At 46.4% G+C, this 17500-nt stretch overlaps 1 protein-coding gene across 1 annotated transcript in view; it reads right to left on the reverse strand.

The window, feature by feature from the left end:
* Positions 1 to 17500, reverse strand: part of ralgapa1 (Ral GTPase activating protein catalytic subunit alpha 1) — a 171500-nt gene that overhangs the window by 105079 nt on the left and 48921 nt on the right. Inside the window, exons 14-18 of the mRNA XM_063183617.1 lie at positions 16175 to 16298; positions 13286 to 13523; positions 11831 to 11992; positions 9638 to 9769; positions 422 to 2812 (exon numbers count right to left, since the gene is read on the reverse strand). Of these exons, the coding sequence (XP_063039687.1) occupies positions 422 to 2812; positions 9638 to 9769; positions 11831 to 11992; positions 13286 to 13523; positions 16175 to 16298 (3047 nt within the window). The remainder of the gene's footprint in view (positions 1 to 421; positions 2813 to 9637; positions 9770 to 11830; positions 11993 to 13285; positions 13524 to 16174; positions 16299 to 17500) is intronic.

Consider the following 17500-nt stretch of genomic DNA (forward strand, 5'->3'; position numbering starts at 1 on the left):
GGGAGGAAGATGGCAGGCAGGCAGCCCAGCCGTCCCAGGACTAGAGGGGCCCGTCGCAACTCCGGGTCAACGTGTTGCTGTTGGTTTGTGTTGCTCCCCCACAAAAGAAAAAAAAATATGAGTAAAACAAACAAAAACAAAAACAAAAAAAAAGCTTTCAAGTCAATCCGCATTCAGCCATGAAAAAAACAAAAAATCAAAACCTGTTATTTAAAAAAAAAAAAGGAAAAAAAAGAAAACCACAAGGCAGGAAAATCATGAGAGCAGGAGGAGGAGGAGGAGGAGAAAACACCGGGCGGCGGCCATTTTGACTTTGAGCAGTTGCAGTTGCAGTTGTAGCTTTTGTGGCGGGTTTTTGCTGTGGTGGCGGCTGTGGGGTGAGATGCAGCTGGTCTCTCCTCCAGCCTCCTGCTTGCCTCACCTGGGGGCTTCCTTCCAAAATAGCCCATCACGTGAGTGTACAGGTCCCTCAGTGGGGCGTCTCCAGCGCTGCCCTGCACCTTGGCCACCTGCTGCTGCGGCTGCTGCTGCTGTTGGTTGTTTTGCAGACGCTGCGGAGAAGAACCGCCACCGTGGTGGCTCTTGTGCGGCTTATGGGATAACGCGTGCACCACCGACTTGTACACGCCGCCCAGCAGCTGCGGGTGGTGCTGGTGGCGAGAGGGACTGCAGGTGGAGCCGGCCTCCTGCGAGCGGGAACGCGAGCCGCGCGGGCGGAGCGCCGAGCGGCCCAACCTACCGCGTCTCGGACCTCCACCGGACGACTCGTTGGAAACCTGACTGCCGCCACCTGCTGCCGCGGAGGAGGAGTTGCTGCTACCGTGGCTGAAGTGGCTGAGGCGTTTCAGACGCGTCTTCCAGGGCGCCTCCTTGGCGTCCAGGGGGTTGTGGAACTGCACCGACTCGGTGGACGGCTGGAAGCTCACGTGCACTGATCCTCCTCCACCTCCACCTCCTCCGGCACCTCCTCCTGCAGCTACAACACCTGCTCCTCCTGCTCCTCCTGCATCACCCTCTCCCCCACCACCACCACCCGCTCCACCTGCTCCCGGCACTCCTCCTCGGGCCCTCTTCTTGGGCCCCACCCTGGCCAGCCAGTGGGAGGAGGGGAGCAGGTGGTGGGTGTGGTGCTGGTGGTGGGACGGGGTCTGCTGCTGCTGCGCTTGCTGCTGAAGCTGCTGTTGTGGCTGCTGCGGTTGCGGTTGCTGTGCTACGTGGAGTGCGTGTGTGTGAGTGTGCGTGTGTGGAGGGGGCTGCTGCGTGATGGGCTCTCCCTCCCCCCCCGGCGCCTCGGTGGCGTTCTGTCTCTGCAAACACGCCTCTCTAGATCTACCCCCCTCGTCTCCACCCCCACCCCCACCCCCGCCCTGCTCATCCCCGACCCCATCCACCTCCACCTGCATCTCAATCAGCTCCGTCTCCCTCTTGCCCCCCTCCCCTTGCTCTCGGCTGCTCTGCTGCTGCTGCTGCTGCTGCTGCTGGGAGGCCGGGCTGCTACAGCACCCTCTGGTGGCGCTGGTCCAGTCGCAGTGCTCCAGGCACTCGTAGAAGCTGCGCTCCGTGGAGCCGGACCCCGAGCCCGAGCCCGAGTCCCCGTCCCCGTCCCCGGCCGAGCTGGCGCTGCCCCTGGCCCTGCGCCTGTCCTCCGTCCTAAGCCTCTCTCTATCCCCCTCTCTTCCTACGCCTCCTGCCTCCGTCACTCCGGCGACTATGACTCTATCCGTCCCTGCCTCTTCGACGCTATCTCCCATGAGTAAGCCCTCGCTCGACCAGGCGTCCCCGTCCCCACTTTGATCTCTCAGCGGGAAATACTCCCTGAGCGAACTCATGAGATCGTCATCCTCTCCTACTCCTATACCTATACCTACTACGTTTCCCATGTTGCACTGGGCTTGCTGCTGCTGCTGCTGCGATTGGGCGGTGGCGAGGGGGTCGCAGGAGAGCAGCGAGGGCGGGGCGGAGGACGGCGCCGGGTGGCACTGCAGCTGCTCGTAGATGAAGTGCCGCTCGGCCGCGTCCAGAGACGGCTCCCGGCTGCTGCTGTTGCTGTGGTGACCGGCGTGGTGGCCGCCATGGTTACTGGCTTCGCTCCCGGCAACGGGGGAGGAGGCCGCGCCCACACCACCAGCAGCAGCAGCAGCAGAAGCGGCGGCTGCTGCTGCGTTGGCAGTGGCTCGTGCGAACGGAGGGGTGCAAGACAGTGGAAGGAGGTGGTGGTGGTGGTGTTGGTTGTGTAAAGGGGAAGAGGAGGCAGAGGAGGAAGAGAAAGGTGGACGGGGGTGGTGGTTGGTGTGGTGGTGGAGGTGGTGGGGCTGTGGTGCGGGGTTAGGGTTGGGCTCGCCCGCCAAGCCTGGCGACTGGGGGGCGGCAGCGGGCACCGAGGAGCTAGTGGCTGAGGAGGAAGGGGGGCAGCTGGAGGACGAGGAGGAGGAGTGAGGAGGAGGAGGGTGGTGGTGGTGGTGGTGGTGGTGGTGGTGCGGATCTGGAGGAGGGGGGCAGGCACCTTTGGCGCGCTCGGCGATGAAGGGCTCCATGATGTCGGAGGCGCTGGAGCTGCGGGGGAGGGGCGGCAGTGGGGCTCCACCTCCGCCTCCACCTCCGCCGGCGATGACGGGGCCTGGCACGGGGACTGCGGTCGCGCTACCGCTACCGCTACCGCCGCCGCCGCCGCCAGTGCTACCGGGAGGGGTGAGGTCGGGTTCCACCGACACGCCGAACACCTCGGAGCTGAGGGATGCCGGGGCAGCCTCCTCGCTCTGGGAGCTGTGACGCAGACGCGGCGCCCGGGGAGCCAACGGAGGCTCTTCCATATCTGAGAGGCCGCACATACATGGACAGATGGACACACAGACATATACAGACAGACACATAGAGACACATAGACAGACAGACAGACAGACAGACATACAGGCAGACAGACAGACAGACATAGACACATAGATAGACACACAGAGAGACAGACACACACACACACACACACACACACAGACACACATAAGCATGCACACAATGAAATAACATTTCAACCCCAAAGATATACAAACGAACACAAAATAACATACACAGACATACAGACAGACAGACGCACAGACGCACAGACACAGACACAGACACACACACAGTGGTGGGGAAATCCCGACCACCCACAGAGCAGAGGACAGAGAGAAGGAGAGAGAGAGAGAGAGAGAGCGAGAGAGAGAGAGAGAGAGAGAGAGAGAGAGAGAGAGAGAGAGAGAGCGAGAGAGAGAGAGAGAGAGCGAGAGAGAGAGAGAGAGAGAGAGAGAGAGAGAGAGAGAAACACATACAGAAACCATTAATGACAAGGCAAATGTCTATTATACGTATATGACAAGTGTATATTTGCACAGAATCTGAACAAGAGATGCAACAATGAATTGATGGCAATATCTCAGTGTAAGGTTCAGCGATATCCCAGGCTCTACTACTCGATACAAACCTGATCCTAGCCAAGGGAAAAGAGGCTGCTTAGCTAAACCTTCCTGTGATTTTGAACACTCTAGTCTAGAAAGAGCTTCAATACCGCTGTACCCGATGCATGTGCATGCAGATTCAGATGCAGATGCAGAGAACACATGCGTTGCACTGGTCAGCCATGGGAATAGGAATAATATGGGAAACATGAATGAAACATTCCCAAAGTAGGATGGTCATTCACGGCACTTGCCTCGGACGATCAGATAACATTCCTACTCTCTCTGGCATGGAGTTTTGAGAGACGAAATGCACCCAAAACACACGCACGCACGCACGCACGCACGCACACGCACACGCACACGCACACGCACACGCACACGCACACGCACACACACACACACACACACAAACAGGTGGGGCGTAGGACAAAAACCAGCTACAGTGTGACTTAAGAGTTTATACGTCATCTCTGACGGAACAATGTGTGACTATACACACGCACATATGGGCAAACACAATCAAGTATTAGGAGAGCCAGATGCCTACAGTAATTGAATGATTTATACAGTATGTGTGGTGTGAGAAAAAGTCCTTTGGAGAAGAGAAGGGCGATAAAGGGCCAGTTCTTGTATATGGGGGCACAAAAAGACACAGCGAGGTGAATAGTTTTCTTTCAGCAGGCGGAGAGAGACGTGTAAACATGCACAAGGCAAAAAGCTATGGGCTGAGGGCGAGGTGTGCAAAAAAGGAAGAAGAAAATATTACAAAAGAGTTGACCTTCTCACATGCAGGTCACTCAACACACACAGACACGCACGCAGATGGAGTGAAGCAACGAACACGAGACATCCTTGAAACCGGTTTTGTTCGAAAATACAAGAGAAGCAGGCAAGCAGAATAAGCGAAGCTCTTGACAAATTGCAGACATGTGTTTACTGTCAAGGGGTATGTGTCAGGGAAGGACGGACTGGAAGCGCTGGAATAAACACAGACCCCTGATGTAAAGAGTCTCTAGAAGTTCAAAGGGTCAGCCTGCGTAAATGAAAAGACTGCAAACACACTCACATGACTGCACTCGAGCCATTCACACACAGGCATGCATGCATGCATGTACACATGAGCACACAGCGGTGGGCCAGGATGCGAATGTGCAACAGATATGCAGAGTAGGGCTGGGTATCGCAGCCATGTTCCTGCATCGATTCGATTTCGATTCTTAGGGCTTTGAATCGATTAATCACGATTCAATTCATTTCGATTCATTCCGAATTGATTCAATCCGTTCCCTTCTTGGTGCCAGGATTTCCCCCAAAAGATGCTGTTGCCTATTTTTATATAAAAATGTCAAAGGGCTGTAGCTTGACAGTGTTAACAGATTGCTAATCTGTAATAAGTAGGCCTAGGCCTAATTGACTAATACCTACTGAGTATTTTCCATAGACCTAAATTAAACAAAAAGAACAAAAAGAACCAAAAAAATCGATTTTGTGCCCTATGAATCGATTATGTGAATTTTAAATGAAATCAATTGATTATCTATTAAATCGATTATTTTACCCAGCCCTAACGCAGAGCAAGATTTTTCTGGGTAGACAAGAAAGGATCAGATCAGGGCTTAACGTTGATGAATTGGGCTGTATTTTAGACATCACTGTGCATTCATGTAGTTCAAGATAAACTTGTTGCAGATCTGAACTAGTGAATTGTCACCACTCGTCTGTTTTGAAGGTGCAGGATTCAGTAGAATAATCTGGACACCTAAGGCTTGCAAGTCCAGTAAAGTTTTGCACAAAACTTTTTTGTGCAGATCTGAACTAAAATTAATTTCCTCCAGAATAGACAGTCCTACAATCTCAATATTTTCCTTCCATGAGTGGAACGGGGGAATTGTATTAAGTTCTAATGTTCTGCCATGGCAGACCCCTATGTAACACAACATGCTTTTGCACTGCATGCATGCAGTTGTGTGCTATACAGTATGTAAAATCTGTCGCACGTTGGGATTCTTATGTGACTTGTGTATGCTGGTGACACATTCATATTAAACATCCATTACCTTCAGGTCTACTCTACTCTTATAAGGGGGTCATTCCACGCCAAATCAACAAGAGCCCCCGCACTTAGGTCTCAAAAAATTCTGAAAATATTACCAAGTGTACCCGTGGTACTTAAGAGAAACACTGTAAATGTATTTGAATGAAAGATGTATACTCTCCGTGTTACAGCCAATTTTACTGGGGGAGGGGGGTGCCCATTTTGTTCACACTATTTTTTTTGTCAAAGTTCACAAGCCCGTAGCTCAATAACTAAACCATGTAGGAAGTTCACATTTGGCATGCTGGTACATAGATAGGAATAATTCGTTGCTTAACTGTCAGTTTTGGTCTGTATGATCCTGCATCGTCATAGCATTCCCTCAAAGATGATACAAATTGTACTGGAGTTTTTGGCTGTGCTCTGTTTAGGCCTTCAGAAGACATATTTGTGCCCAACAAAGCCTCTTGATTTTTTCCCCTTGTAGAGACAAGTGGGAACACTCTCATATAAAGCTATAAATAGAAAGGAAATCCCATCAGTGTTTGACCAGAAGACCTCACAAGTCTGACAAATCATTTTGGGTGTCATTTTCAGAGCTCCAGAACCCCTTGTGGGATTGTCCACAGATTTTTATTTTATTTTTTTCTTCATTCGCCATGAATTCTTCTTTTTAAAAATGCCAATGAGACTTGTCTTATGGGATGTTTTCTTTTATAATTTCCAACCTGAACATGGGCAACATGCACATTGAGAGCAATATGTTTTCTATGCGTTTCTTCCGCTGCCATCTGCTGGTCAAAACTAGACTGCCTGTGCAGTCGCCTTCGACTGCTTAAGGTATATCCCCGAAACGCAACGCTTCCAGTCCCCCATCATTCCTACCACTCCCGTCCACCTTTTCATAAACGTATATGATAAATACAAAATATTAAAGAAATATATTTAATATCTATGCATAGATCAATGACGTGCATAGGCTTAAAACCAAATGACTATTGTGAAAATGAAGAAAAAAAATGGGGCAAATGGTAACACTGTTTTAATGGTTTACAGTGAATATACCACATTAGGTACAGTGTAATAACCATTGTAACAATATAATATCAGTGTAACACCATGTACCAATTTTGTACTACATCATGTATTTTTGTGTAAGTGGTATTACTTGGTATTGCATATTGTTACACTGGTATTACACTAGTATTACATGGTATTAAATATTGTACACTGGTTATTACACTGTACCTGGTATTGCATATTGTTACATTGGTATTACACTAGTATTACATGGTATCAAATATTGTTACACTGTACCTAATATGGTAGATTCACTGAAATGTTGAACTGTTAAAATAAGGTAGTACAGGGCAAATCAATCCACCCAGTCAGAAGTTAATGGCCAAATAAAAATGCCGCCATTTTGAAACTGTTGAGCTCCAAACTCAAATCAGTTAATGAACCTACCCTAGAGCATTAACACACCAAATCTGGGACAAATCCATCCGACTGGTCAAAAGTTATGAGTCAAACAAAAATTCGGCCATCTTGAATTGGTAACACTTTATAATAATGTTCCTTAGTAAAGACTCAGTACATAATTAACTAATGATGAATAAAACATTAACAAATGTTTTTATTATTAACTAAGCTTTATTAATGCTTTATAAAATATCTACAAATTATATATTCAAGATTTTACACACCTTATAACAGACTATTTTATTCATTTACAAGCAACTTGTAAATGTTTGATAAATATGAAATATTAACATAACATTTCCTAGTCATTTACAAGCATTTGTTTACATTTCCTAATCATTTACAAACGTTTGTTAATGTTTTGTTCATCAATAGTTAATTATTTATTAAGTCTTTATAATGCTTTTTTGCATCCATTATTCTAAAGTGTTACCCTTGAATTCAGCCATCTTGAAAGTGTTGGCCTCCAAACTCGAAGAAGTTCATGAACCTACCCTAGAGCATTAACACACCAAATCTGGGAGAAATCCATCCACCCAGTCAGAAGTTATGGGCCACACAAAAATTCGGCCATCTTGAATTCAGCCATCTTGAAAGTGTTGACCTCCAAACTCGAATCAGTTCATGAACCTGCCCTAGAGCATGAACACACCAAATCTGGGAGAAATCCATCCACCCAGTCAGAAGTTATGGGCCAGACAAAAAATCGGCCATCTTGAATTCAGCCATCTTGAAAGTGTTGACCTCCAAACTCGAATCAGTTCATGAACCTGCCCTAGAGCATGAACACACCAAATCTGGGAGAAATCCATCCATCCGGTCAGAAGTTATGGGCCAGACAAAAATTCGGCCATCTTGAATTCAGCCATCTTGAAAGTGTTGACCTCCAAACTCGAATCAGTTCATGAACCTGCCCTAGAGCATTAACACACCAAATCTGGAGAAAATCCATCCACACCCGGTCAGAAGTTATGGGCCAGACAAAAATTCGGCCATCTTGAATTCAGCCATCTTGAAAGTGTTGACCTCCAAACTCGAATCAGTTCATGAACCTGCCCTAGAGCATTAACACACCAAATCTGGGAGAAATCCATCCACCCAGTCAGAAGTTATGGGCCACACAAAAATTCGGCCATCTTGAATTCAGCCATCTTGAAAGTGTTGACCTCCAAACTCGAATCAGTTCATGAACCTGCCCTAGAGCATTAACACACCAAATCTGGGACAAATCCAAACATCCGTTCAAAAGTTATCGCGTTAACACGAAAAACGTGACGCGGCGGCGGACGCGGCGGCGGCGGCGGCGGCGGTGCACGCAAAACCATTACATCCCCGACGCTCCGCGTTTCGGGGATATAAAAAGTAACAACATGACTCTTTGTGCCTGACCTACTGTCTCTTTTGGTGTGCGAACCTGCTCCCACATTGAACGCTCCTGAAATCATTGAAATTGAAAGGGATACCTGCACCCCTGCACAGGGACTCTCGGGTGATCATGTCCGGGCAAAATTTGCATTTGATTATTTAGTATTTACATTAAATGTTATCGAAATCATGTTGCTCTATTTTTGCATTTTGCCCATGTTCAGGGTGGAAATTTAAAAAGAAAACATCACATAAGACAAGTCTCATTGGCATTTTTAAAAAGAAGACTTCATGGAGAATGAAGAAAAAAATGAAAAAAAAAAAATCTGTGGACAATCCCACAAGGGGTTCTGGAGCTCTGAAAATGACACCCAAAATGATTTGTCAGACTTGTGAGGTCTTCTGGTCAAACACTGATGGGGTTTCCTTTCTATTTATAGCTTTTTATGAGAGTGTTCCTACTTGTCTCTACAAGGGGAAAAAATCAAGAGGCTATATTGGGCACAAATATGTCTTCTGAAGGCCTAAACAGAGCACAGCCAAAAACTCCAGTACAATTTGTATCATCTTTGAGGGAATGCTATTACGATGCAGGATCATACAGACCAAAACTGACAGTTTAGCAACAAATTATTCCTATCTATGTACCAGCACGCCAAATTTGAGCTTCCTACATGGTTTAGTTATTGAGCTACGGGCTTGTGAACTTTGACAAAAAAAATAGTGTGAACAAAATGGGCACCCCCCTCCCCCAGTAAAATTGGCTGTAACACGGAGAGTATACATCTTTCATTCAAATAAATTTACAGTGTTTCTCTTAAGTACCACGGGTACACTTGGTAATATTTTCAGAATTTTTTGAGACCTAAGTGCGCGGGCTCTTGTTGATTTGGCGTGGAATGACCCAAGGGGATTAGTGGCCCCACCTGACCCCTGTGATTGTCGATCCAGGAAGTGCTGTCATAATGAAGAATCTTCCTTCGCCCATCTACCACCGCCTTTGTGTTAGCAAGCTATGCATTGCTACTGGTGCTGGGTGCACATGTGTAGGATACATAAGGACATACAGCACAAGATCACATGCATACAGATATTCTGAACTAGAACATGGAGTGATATCTTTGAGCTGGTGACCCAAGCGGGACTCCTGGTAGTGTTTACAGTGGGTGCAGAGTGGTAGAGACAGACAGACAGACGGGCGGGCATCGGCAGCAGGAGAAGGAGGAGGAAGAGGCGGAGGAGCAAGAGGAAGCAGAAGAAGAAGAGGAAGAACAGGAGGAAGAAGAGGAGGAAGAAGAGGAGGAAGAGGAGACATCTCTACCTGAGAGCTCATCTGCTAGGGGGGTGAGGACAGAGTCAGGCAGGAGGGGGTGGACAGGATGGATCAGGACGGGAGCACTTTTAGCGCTGCGGATAAACGACAAGCTGTCGCCCGTGGAGCAGCTCCGCAGGGCTGCAGACGCACGCCACGCCACAGCCACGAGAGGAAGGAAGAGAAGGAGGAGAGAGAGAGAGAGGGAGAGGGGGAATGAAGAATGGAGAGAGGGAAGGAAGGGAAGTAAGGAGAGAGGAAAAGAGGGAAAGATGGAGGGGGGAAGAGCATAAGGAGAAAGAAGAATGAAACAAAAAGAAACAAACAAACAAAAGAAGGCAAAAAGTGAAGCAAAAATGGGAGATACAGAGAAGAAAGGTAGCACGAAAAAAAAGATCAAACAAGGATGAAAAAGGATTTTTTTAAAAAAAGAACATCCACAGAGATAATTGAACAAAAGTAGAAAGAGAGGATGAGAAATATGGACGAGGAGAGGAGAGGAGAGGAGGGTAGAGGAGAGGAGAGGAGAGGAGAGGAGAGGAGAGGAGAGGAGAAGAGAAGAGAAGAGAGGAGAAGAGAGGAGTGGAGTGGTGGATGTGAGTGAGTGAGCAAGACAGAGAGGGAAGAGAACAGGGGCATAATAAGGAGGACAGTGAGGCAAGGTGTGGACAGACCGCAGTGGGGGACTGTTAGAAGGAGGACTGCAGATAGATAGTGGGGAAGTGTGGAGGAGGGAGACAAGTGAAGGCTCGCTACTGGCTGGAAGGCTCACTACTGGCTGGAAGTTGTTGATGAGGTGTGTTTTGGTCTAGAGCAGTGTTTCTCAACTAGTGGGTCGCGACCCAAAAGTGGGTCGCGTAGGGGTCATGGGTGGGTCGCGGAGCCGTGGTGTAAAAAAATCGTAATTCATTGATTCGCTAAAAAAACAAAAAAAACATCCAACTTTTCCTGCAACAATTTACAAGAGATAGTAGCATGCAACCAGTCATTTGAGTGTCGCTAAAAAAATTGGGTCGCGACAGAATGAGAGTGGAAAATGGTGGGTCCCAAGACTGTTCCAGTTGAGAACCACTGGTCTAGAGATTTTAGGGAGCTTGATACCACGAGACAGTCAGTTCAAAATAAAAAGAAGATACTGAAAATCATTCAGGATGGCCTCAACATTGAAATATTGTTTTGTGCTATGCTATTAGCATAAGAATTCTGATGCAAAACTGGATCAAGAGAAGTAAGGTTGAGCAAACCAGTCTGTTTGCTGGAAATTGATATTTTAATTTAATACAGGTGTTTTTTTTGTAGGCCCGTCTGCAAATGTTATTACTTTACAGCTCAGCCAATAAAATCTTCACACACATATATACTCAGAGACATACCACCCCTGATTTCTTAAATGTTAATTCAAGTGTAACCATTTTTAAACTCTGTTAACCGCTGAAGCTATGTTTCCAGCCAACTGAGCAATCTTCAATGCAGCAATTGGCCTGAGTAAATCTGCTAACCTGTTCAAATATGGCCATTTTAAAGCCCATCAGGAACTCGTTAGAAGCAGCAATGTTTTTTAATCTAGTGCTCATTTGATTGACCAGTCCAGTTCTGTTAAGCTGTTTCCAATTTCAATGGCGGCAGAAAAAAGGACCATCAAAAAATGTTAAACACTCATTACGAGTATGTGCATGGAAACACAGATACAGCCTGCGTCACCCAATTTCTAAGTAGAAATGCCATTTCCCACTGACAATCAACTCAGCTGCCAACTGGCTACCGCCTATGCTGTGTGCATTGACAGCAGTGATGCATTATGCATGTGGCAGTGTCACTACTTAAATGCTGGTCTAGAAGTACAAAAAAAGCCATCAAGTCAAAATGTTTCCATAACCACATTGGGTGACGATAAAGACAAATTGATAAATTAATTGGCATCATATTATGTCTCTGCTAAAAACAGGGGAAACTCACTCAAACACTCCTTATTTAGGTTAAGACTTAACTGTTGAGAACACGAGGACCTCAAGACCAGTATGTTTCCATGACTGTGTTCTAACAGTAACTGTACAATACAAGTCACAGAAGAGGACTGAAACAAGAACTAGTTCACCAAAAAACCTCAAGACAGAGAATAGCAGTTCAAACCGTTCTTTATCTGTGTCCCGATCTGATTCTGTTTGTGTCGGTGATGACAAGACCGCTAATTCTGTCACTTACCCACGGTCTTCTGTCGCACGATGCTGCGAGCCTTCTCGATGCCAGGGGACCCTGCTGTGGTGGCGCTGCGTTGGCGCATGGCGACCTGGCCCGGTGGGTCACGGCTCCAGCCCCTGGAGAAGGAGCGGTCCACCGCCATCTTGTGGCCCTCACTGGCGCCACCTGGAGGGACGGAAGGTAGAAACAGAAAGCAACTCAGGAAATATAAACTTTATTACAGGCTCAGGGCCCACAGTGGACACATTACAATACACACATCAACAATACAATAAAAAAATACACATACAATAAAAGGAAGCTAGTGAAGGCATTCATGCCAATGTTCCCAGATAGTAGACATATATCTTACAGAGCTACGGCTTGGATCAACCAACTGAGCGATAAGCTCATTTTTTGCACAATCAAGCCTGCTCATGACCTTAAAGGTAAGATTTCTTAACAGTGCCATAAAAGTAGTTAGACCAAATTTGCAGAATAGCCCACTTGCTCTAGTACTCCTTGGTTTCTTTAGGAGGATCCTCAGACAATCATTGTAAGCTACCTTCAGTTTCAGTAGACTGTTTAGTGAGTCAAATTTAAGGGGATGTCCTGGGCCATTTATACTTCCAGCAATCGAGGATTTAAAAAAAAAAAAGATCCTTTTAAGAGATTAGATCCTAATAGTACTGCAAACACAGGATTAGGGAACCGCTGCGTCAGTCCCAAAACAAGACTGGGGTGAATTTCTCAAAACCAAAGTTGCTTACTACATTAGCTACTTTGTTGTTTTCAATGCATTTTCCCATTGGCAACTACCGAAGTTGCTAACAGGCTAACAACTTCTCTTTTGAGAAACTCACCCCTGGACATAATGCTCTGCATTGCATCAGGGCCATGCCCAGTTCAGAAAGTAAAAAACCTGCAACGAATTTGTTCCAGTGAATTCAATGAACCAGCTGATCCCAATAACCATATCCTGTTGATGAGCTAATTAGTGAAATCATCTTAGTAGGCAGAATAAAATATTTGCCAGGACTTTCTCTCTCTCAATCCAGTTTATCCGCTCCTGCAGTGCATACAAAGAATACATAACCCATAAATAAAAAACCCATAAAAAAATATAAAACCCATAAAACCCATGTTATATAAGTTTAATGGACAATTAAGAAGTCTAAGTCTAAGTCTAAAAACCAACCTACGTTTCCCATCATGCCTCTGGCTTCCCATCTCTGACCTTTGCCCTTCTGGTTATTCTGCCGAGGGCAAGCTCATTGAAGTCTTCACAAAACCACCACACTACATTTCCCAGAACACTCTTGCATGTTTTTGACCTTTGCCCTTGTGCTTCTTCTGCTTCTGCTCGCTGAGCTTGTCCAGGGGCAGCTCACTTAAGTCTTCACAAAACCACCATAAAAACCACTTTCACAAACCCTACCACACTACATTTCCCAGAACACCCTTGCATTTTTCTCTGACCTTTGCCCTTGTGCTTCTTCTGCTTCTGCTCGCTGAGCTTGTCCAGGGGCAGCTCGTTGAGGTCCAGGCTGTACAGGTGTCGGGCCAGCACCTTGGTGAGGGTCTCCATGGTGAGGGACCACTCGGTGACCAGCTCCTCCCAGCAGGTGAGGGAGGACAGCACCGACAGCAGGTCGTCCCACAGCTCCCGCGAGATGTACACGTTCAGGTTCCCTTTGATCCACGCCACTATCAGGGTCTGGACACATGGACGGACGCAAAAAACATTGATCATTTATACTCATACAATTGATATAATAATCAACATAGCAGGACATCCCACAGGGAGATGTACACGTTCAGGTTTTCCGTTTCATCCACGCCACTGTCAGGGTCTGGAGATATGGACGTAACAGCAACATTTATGATTTATTCTTCATTCTGTACAATGACCGACATAGCGTGTCGTCCCTCAGCTCCTGCGAGATATAAACTTTCAGGTTGCCTTTGATCCACGCCACAATAAAAGTCAGGGAGAAGCAATTGTGAATGAATGTGTTTTCGAAACATAATATCTACAGTTATGCCCGGTCCTTTTACAGCTCATGGGAGATGAACACGTTCAGGTTCCTTTTGATCCATGCCACGATCAGGTTCTGGGCAAGACAGGGCATAGAGAGATTCACTATGATTTACTACTGCAAGACACATAATAGGAATGACAATTATATATGATAATGCAGTGTTTCTCAACAGGGGTGCCGGGGCACCCTGGGGTGCGGTGGAGCCCCCTCAGGGGTGCCGTGGAAACATGGCTGATTAATACATTATGTAATATAAATTTGTCTAAATTGTTAAGTTAATGCTAGTCAGTGGAATCTTTCGTCTGCCATTTACGCACAATGAAGTAAATATAGGTCGCCCCAGTCAGCTGCAACTTCGAACGTAAGTCGTGTGACGTCTCTAAATGTGTTACTTGTGTGGTGTCGGATGCGATGCCATGTTACGGCTTGTTGGTTTGGGGTGCCTTGAAATTTTTCATGAATTGAAAGGGTGCCTCGCCTAAAAAAAGGTTGAGAAACACTGTGATAATGTACTATATAAATACAGTCATTTTGATTGATTGATAGATAATATCTACAGTTATGTTTTCTCATCGCACGGCTCCTGAGACACATTCACGTTCATATTTTATCCACGCCACAATAAAGGTCTGGAAGATGGACATACACTAAAGTAGGAGGATTTACTATTTATTTTTAACTTATGTCTTCATATTGTGCACACCATAATTTGAAAGCATGAGACTTTTTTCCCTCTCCTCTCCCTATGTTGTTATTATGCTTTCTTAATGCCGCCTGTCTACCTGCCTGGTCCATGTCTACCCTATCCCTCCCTCCCCTTGTCCTATACTGTATTGTGCATGTAATGTACAGGTGGGTTGACAGGTGTTCTTATGGGCGCTGCTCTTGCGGCGGCTGCACCCTGTGTGGTGAGAATGAATTTCCCCTTGAGGACAATAAAGGCTACTACTACTACTACTACTACTACTATTTATACTTTTATAACTATACGATAACCAACACAGCAGGTCGTCCCACAGCTTCTGAGAGATGTATATGTTCAGGTTTCTTTTAAGCCCAGTCACAGTAGGGTCTGGGTCCCAGACTCTGGGACATGGCAGTAAACGCAAATGTCAATGTCAATTTGCACATCCTGACAATAATGAACACAGGTTCTTTAGTCTGATAAACCAGCCTAAATGTGAGACCGGAGTAATTTAGTCTGGCCCCGATGAACGATACCTCGGCCAATTGCTGATGAGAACAACCTGTTGTTTTTTCAAACCGTGCCGGCGCTCTGACCAATCGGCGATCTTTGCCGTTGATGTGCTTTCCGAACAGTGTTGCAAGCTTCGTCGTCACTCCCTCAAAACCCCGCCCGCTTTGATTCAAAACAAATCTCTGCGTTGTAATTGGTTTTGCCAGACTCAGGGCACAGTGTTCAAAACGTTCTCAGATCCGAGGCCAGACCCACTTGCAGCTGAAAAAATTCGACGCCCAACAGGTGGCGCTGGTTTACCAGGCTACAGGTCTTGACAGATGTTGAGAGATTTATACGTTCACTATTAAGGTCTGTGATATGGCAGAACAACAGAGATATTACTACACTTTCCTAAGCCTTATACCATCTACAGTTATGTTAATTGTCATGCTAGTGCCATGGGACATGGGCAAATTGTAGTGACGGAGAACACAAAAGAACAGACAATGCAACAATTTCACTAGTCTAGAACTTCGACAACTCTCTGGAACATAAAAACATGAACAACCTTCAGAAAAGAGAGAGAGAGAGAGAGAGAGAGAGAGAGAGAGAGAGAGAGAGAGAGAGAGAGAGAGAGAGAGAGAGAGAGAGAGAGAGACTGGCTCCGTTCCACTTTTGCAGAGTTTCATAGTACTACTTGCCTATCCTAAAACAATCTCATAAGGATATGCCCTTCGGATGTGGCTGCGTAATTTAAAACCCCTATCTAGGCTTTTACAGTGCATATTACAGTTGGCAGGAGGACTGTCTGTGCTGCCTTATTGAGTTACAAAAAGCTGGATGCAGTAAAGTAAACAACAGATAGCAGGAATGGTGTGTGTGTGTGTGTGTGTGTGTGTGTGTGTGTGTGTGTGTGTGTGTGTGTGTGTGTGTGTGTGTGTGTGTGTGTGTGTGTGTGTGTGTGTGTGTGTGTGTGCGTGTGCGTGTGTGTGTGTACCTTTAACATGGCCCCTACTTGTTGACGAGACAGGATGGGGCTTGTTTGCGTGTGCGCGTGTGTGTGTGTGTGTGTGTGTGTGTGTGTGTGTGAGCGCATGTGTTTGCGTGCGTGGGTGTGTGTGCGTGTGTGTGCGCGTGTGTGCGTACCTGGAAAATGGCCCCTGCTAGACGGCCAGAGAGGGTGGGGTTCTTCTTGCCCGAGGAGGTGACAGAGGGGGGTCTCTTCATCACACACTCCGTCACCCGTAGCAACACCAATAAGATCTGTTCCCTGTAAGGCACAATAAAGAGAAGGAAATGGGAATGGAAGCACAGAAATAAAGAAAGAAAGAAAGAAAGAAAGAAAGACAGAAAGAAAGAAAGAAAGAAAGAAAGAAAGAAAGAAAGAAAGAAAGAAAGAAAGAAACACAGCGAAAAAAACAAATGAAGAAAAACAAACAGAAAGACACACAAGAGAATATAGGCAGTTTTTTCTATTACAAAGAGCACAGGCATACTACAATAAAGTGTAATTAAACTCAGTGTGCAATCATAGAGATTTGTTATTGCAATAATAACATCATGTCCTATTGTTCTGCAGACGACAGCATTACATCTGATTAGGATCAGGCCGCTGGGCTGCAAGACCACGACATGCCACAGTGCCGCATCATCATGTTTTCTGTATCGACAAAACACTGGGCTTCCTTCCACACTATAAAGATTGGGGTGGGGAACCTTTTTCATTCGAGAGGCCACTTCAAATTCCTCCAAGGGGCGTAAAAGTCCTCCGAGGGCCGTACTAGGAACACAACCTAGGTTTTCTCCCTGCACCTCAGGCCTATATTGAAGGCAATCACCTTAAAAACAGAGCCCACCTTCTCTAGGTGCCCGGAATATAAGATAATTGTATTGTAAATGCAATTTCTAGGATTCCTTTACAAAATATGTCCGATTTCATGTGAAGATGCATAACATTTAAATCATATCGGGGGCTGGAAAAAAATGGCCTAAAGGGCCGCAAATGGCCCTGGGGACATAGGTCCCCCACCCCTGCTATAAAGATTGGAAGGCACACGATGACGTGATGAGTGCAGTCCTATTATTATGAGCCATTGCACGTACCGTAGGTAACACTGACTGAAATTGCAAAAAGTTCATGTTTCAACTCATCGGGGCATTTCAAAGTCTTTCTACCCTAGCATTATGATATGCATGTATGTTAACTCATATCGTCTACTGCAGCACTAAAACATGCACATTGAAACCTACAGTAGGTGGTCTCTAGTGCATTACTGATGCTATGGCAGAGCTGCATTGCTGCAGCCTGCATCGCCCCTATGCACCACTGCCCTGTCTCTGCTACGTGATATTGGTATTGGGATACACTGCGGTGGTTCTCAAAGCATGTTCCGGGTACCACGCATGGTCCGTGAGAAACCTTAGGTGGTCTACCTGAGGATTTCTACAAATGTAGTCAGGCTTTATTTGTAT

This window comes from Engraulis encrasicolus, chromosome 19, assembly GCF_034702125.1.
Source record: "Engraulis encrasicolus isolate BLACKSEA-1 chromosome 19, IST_EnEncr_1.0, whole genome shotgun sequence".
Classification (NCBI taxonomy): Eukaryota; Metazoa; Chordata; class Actinopteri; order Clupeiformes; family Engraulidae; genus Engraulis; species Engraulis encrasicolus.